The following is a 4,978-nucleotide window of genomic DNA, read 5'->3' as shown; positions in this document are numbered from 1 at the left end:
AAACGTTTTACGACAAGCTGAGTTTTTATCTGGTACCTGAGCATACATTTCGACAACACTCATCATGGCAGATACAGGGAAAAATGGCAGCTTCACGGGGGAAAATGATAGTGCTAGGATGTCACTGGAAGCACAGAAGAAGGCCAAACAGCGGAGGGGAACCGCAAAGGCAAAACTAACACGTAAGCTTGATAAGTTTCATGAGTATATGTTAGATCAAATGGCATTAGAAATTTTAGAAGAAAGATATGAGAGTGTTGTTAAGGCTTATGATGAAGTTGAACTACCTAATGAACAGTATTGCAATTTATTAGATGAGAACTGTGATGCTCAATTGATAGAGGAGGCTAACGTTTATATCAAAGCATTAGAAGATAGAAAGTGTGCAGCTCATGTGATATTTGTGAAAGTTAAAGACGAAATGCAGGTGAAAAAAGTTTTAAAAGTAAAACCGATTGATGTGCCCAGGTTTCACGGAGATGTGAGAGATTATAGCAATTTCAAGAGAGATTTTTTTAGACTAATGCAATCAAATTATGGGAAAGATCCCTTTGTGCTAAGACAGTGTCTCTCAGGAGAGGCCTTGGATACAGTTCGTGGTGCAGATCATGATTTCGATAAAATGTTTGAGCGATTAGATGAAACTTTTGGGAACAGCAGAACCATTATTGATGTAGTAGTGGAGGATATAAGGTCAATTAAACCTATTTCCGAAAGGGATAGTGAGAGTTTCATTAAGATGGTTGATAAGATTGAGCAATGCTATCTTTACTTAGACCAAATGAGTTTGGCTTCAGAATTAAATACTGCTAACATGACTAGCCAGATAGAACAACTATTACCACCTACTCAGAAGCGTGAATGGGTTAAGTTAGCAGAGTGTGTAGGTAATCGTGACCTATTCGGAAAGTTGTTGGAATACCTTTTGAGTGAAAAGAAATCAATGAAATATCTTAATGCTAATATTAGAAGCAATAATAATATTAAGGCTAAAGTGAATTATACCTGCACTTATGAAGATCAGCGTAGTACAAAGCAAGGAAGAGAGTCAGATGTAATGGAAAGGATAGCAGGACTTGAAAATGCTATTACAAATATCACTGACCTTTTCACTAAAATTACAGAAGAAAATGCTGAACGGAACAGGAATAAGATCACTGACAACACAAGGCTTGAATTGTGTGGAGCTGTTATAGCGTGCAGGATGCGTAAAGCCATTGAAGATGAAATGACATATAAATTTAGTTCGGTAATGCACATAACAGATTCCTCCATTGTTAGAGCACAAATCCAAAAGGAATCTTATGGCTTTGGAACTTTCGTAGCCACTAGAATAGCAGAAGTTCAATCAAAAAGTGACCCAAATGAATGGTGGTGGATTGCTTCTGGATTAAATCCTGCTGATCTATTGACCAAACCCCAGGACCCTGTAAATGTTGCAGTTGTCTATTCATGGAAATATGGTCCAGAGTTTATGGCCCTTCCTTTAGAAGTGTGGCCTATCAGTCAATCGGTGAATTGTGAGTTACCTGATAGAATTCATGTTAATCTTGCACAATAATCTGTTCATGAAGAAACCATAATTGATGCGTCGAAATTCAACAACTATAATATGTTAATTGCAGTCACTGCTAGGATATTTAATATTGTTAAGGTGAAATCTTTTAAGGGTGTTCTAAAGAAACTTGAACCTAGATCACTCCAGGAAGCTGAGAGGTTTTGGATTATGCAAGCACAAAAAAGTCTTCCTGAGAACTGGGAAAAATGCTTTCAAAGATTAGGAACATTTCAAGCTGAAGATGGTACAATTATGGTAGGACAGAGAATGGAAAGATGGTTGAAACATAATGGGAACCAAGATAGCTTCATTCTATTACCTGGTAAGCATCCATTTACAGTCTTGTACATTAGTTATTTACACAGGTTGGATCATGCTGGAGTTGATGTTACACTATGTAAGCTTCAGTCTAAATTTTGGGTTCCTTCAGCACGTAAAATCATAAGATTGATAAAGAGAGGTTGTATTCTTTGCAGGAAACTGGATGCCAAAGTTGAAGGTCAAAGAATGGATCAGATTTCTGATGAAAGAATGAGTCATTGTCCAGCATTCTATCACACTGCTGTGGATATTTTTGGACATTTTCAAATCAAAGATAATGTAAAGAAAAGGACAACTGGTAAAGCTTTTGGTGTTATATTCAATTGTATTGTTACACGTGCCGTGTATATTGATGTTGTAGATGGATATGATACTTATAGTTTTTTAAAGTGTTTCAGAAGATTTACAGCAGTTCATGGCTATCCTGATACTGTACACTCTGACTTAGGCTCACAATTGGTATCAGCAAGTAAAGAACTTAAGAGTGATATTAACAACTGGAACATACACGAGATCACTGAATTTGGAGCAAAGGAAGGCTTGAAATGGAAATTTAATCGGTCTGCAGATGCTGCATGGCAGAATGGGGTAAGTGAGGCCTTAATTTAGTCTGTAAAAAGGTCTCTGTCAATGCTCATAGGAACTACCATCTTGACATTTAGTGATTTGCAGACAACATTTTTTGAAATAGCAAACTTAATGAATGAAAGGCCAATTGGAATAAAACCTGGTATGGATGTAGAATTAGGAACATATTTGTGTCCGAACGATTTACTTTTGGGTAGAGCAAGTAATAAAGTACTATCTGGTTCATGGTCTACATCAGGTGACACCAAGAAAAGGTTGAACTTTATACAAAATGTTGTCGACACTTTTTGGCGTAAGTGGCAGAGAGATTATTTCCCTACACTCATTGTAAGGCAAAAATGGCACACAGATAAAAGAAATGTACAACCTGGTGATATTGTTCTGATTAAAGACACAAATGTTGTGCGAGGAAAATGGAAAATGGGGCAGGTTGTAGATACAGAAACAAGCAGAGACAATAAGGTGAGAGATGTAAGCATTAGATACAAAATACAAAGACCAGGAAAATATAAGGGACAAAGTGACACAGTTATCAAGAGATCGGTTCACAAGTTGGAGGTATTGCTACCCGTTGAAGAACAATTAAAGGAGGCGGGAGTGTATTATTAGTTAAACACTAAAAATTATTTTTAAGTATTTTAGTAATGTTCAAGTTTTGTGAAGTTTGCGCATGCTTACTGACGACAGTGTAAAATTGTGACGGCGGGCAGTGGAACTGTCGACTGTCGACGTGGCCAGTGACTGGCAGGTGGAGGTTGTGCTGACAGGTGGAGGTTGTGCACGTAACCAACTGTTCGTGCGTAGTTGCTGAGGAGTGCAGCTGTGCACTCATGCAAGCAAATGGTGTTGATATGTAGCTTGTGTTCTTTAAGGTATGCTATTGTTTGTGTAATGAGATTTGTAAATTATGGATATGTTTCGGGTGAATAGTCTTATCGGCATTTTGACATTGTTCCTCTACTATATTGTAGTAATGTTGTATTTTAGGATGTGTTAATGTAAGAGCTGATAGAAGAAATTAGCCGATATTTAATGCACGAGAAATCTGCTGGGTATCAGAGAGGAGGCATTGTTGTAAGTGACTTTTTTGCAGTTAATTGTTACTTATCTTTGAACTTGGTGGTAACGGTGATTGTGTGATGGCATTATTGTTATGATAACTATCAGTGAGAAATTATATATGTTTGTTCATATGGTGATAAGGATTAATGTTTCTGCTAAGGTGATACGTAAAAAAAAAATGGGTATGTTATTCATACTTTTATAATGTTACAGTTCGAAATTAAACGTTTTACGACAAGCTGAGTTTTTATCTGGTACCTGAGCATACAGATATGAAATGAGCATTGAGTGCCCTTTTTTAATGGAATTAGGAACCTTTATACAGTATTATTAAGGTTGGTTTATAGTGTACAACTATACATAAATATATTTAAAGCATTTAATTTGTAATTTATTACTATGTTTGATGACATCAACGGTTTAGAGTGTGACTATAGTACTTTTGTAAGATAACAATTATGCAACATACCAGCATGCCAGGAATCAAATGTCTTAGAAATGCTTATACGAGTTGGATAGGTTTTTCAATAGATCTAGATTTTGTTTTATAATGATGACTAATTTCTATTGAAAATATGATTAAATGATGAAAATACTTAAAAGAAATATATTTCATTGTACAAATGGTAAACAAAAAAACAAAAATTTGAATTATTGATTTTCAAACTCGATATTGAGGCACATAGAAAGTTATCATTGTAAAAAATGTGAGTCCGAATATTGGCAAATAGCAGAAAAATAGTAAAATAAAAATATGCATTGTAACACAATATCAAAGGGTACTTAAATAGATATACTGTATATATCACACATGCAACCAGCCATTGACTAGACAATAAGTAGCAAAGATTGTAAAAACTGGAAGTTACCATCTACAAGAAAAGATTCAAATTATTATAAATTGAAGCATATTTCTTAGTGTGTGAAGAAACAGCATTAATGAATAAAAATCAATATAAAAAATCCCCCCCAAAAAGGCTGTGTAAAACTTAAAATTGGATCACTTTAAATAGGGGTCAACTTGGAAATAAGGAAATTGCTGAAAAAAATATTCCTTTATTCAGAATTCTAAATAAAATTCGTCATCGGCGTCCAAAGTAAATATCTCGATTTAGACGGGAAAATAAGGAAAGAATCCGAGAAAAAATATATTGGTGGCGAAAAGTGTGATTCCTAAAGTTTCAAAATTATCAGGGAAAAAGTACTATCAACATTGTCATCGAAGGAAATGCGGTAGCTATTTTGGTTACGATACCAATAGGAAAAGAGTGAATCCGGTTCCTGTTAATCTCCCTATGTGCATTAGTAGAGCGAAATGATTCAATAATTTCATAGCCAAATCCCTCTGGCTGTATATAGAGCTTTGCAAGTTGAATATACACATCATTTCGTCAGTGATGAATGTGAAATAAAAGCAAAGAATTTAATCTGGTCGTAAACGAGAAAATT

General features: G+C 35.2%; 1 protein-coding gene across 1 annotated transcript; it reads left to right on the top strand.

The window, feature by feature from the left end:
- The first annotated feature begins 1,612 nt into the window (after positions 1–1,612).
- On the top strand, positions 1,613–3,076 carry LOC137629523 (uncharacterized). Its single transcript, XM_068361308.1, has 2 exons — positions 1,613–2,467; positions 2,552–3,076. Exons 1-2 carry the CDS (start codon positions 1,613–1,615, stop codon positions 3,074–3,076), a joined length of 1,380 nt encoding a protein of 459 aa, XP_068217409.1.
- The last annotated feature ends 1,902 nt before the right edge of the window (positions 3,077–4,978 follow it).

This window comes from Palaemon carinicauda, chromosome 1 (genome assembly GCF_036898095.1).
Source record: "Palaemon carinicauda isolate YSFRI2023 chromosome 1, ASM3689809v2, whole genome shotgun sequence".
Classification (NCBI taxonomy): domain Eukaryota; kingdom Metazoa; phylum Arthropoda; class Malacostraca; order Decapoda; family Palaemonidae; genus Palaemon; species Palaemon carinicauda.
The sequence above is the reverse complement of the archived record's forward strand: the minus strand, read 5'-3'. Positions and strand labels throughout refer to the sequence as shown.

Bases quoted from the DNA above. Each gene is read 5' to 3' on its own strand.
- LOC137629523 (XM_068361308.1), top strand. From the start codon at position 1,613: ATGTTAATTGCAGTCACTGCTAGGATATTTAATATTGTTAAGGTGAAA. The intron at 2,468-2,551 runs GTAAGTGAGGCC...AGTGATTTGCAG, and splicing joins ATGCTGCATGGCAGAATGGG to ACAACATTTTTTGAAATAGC.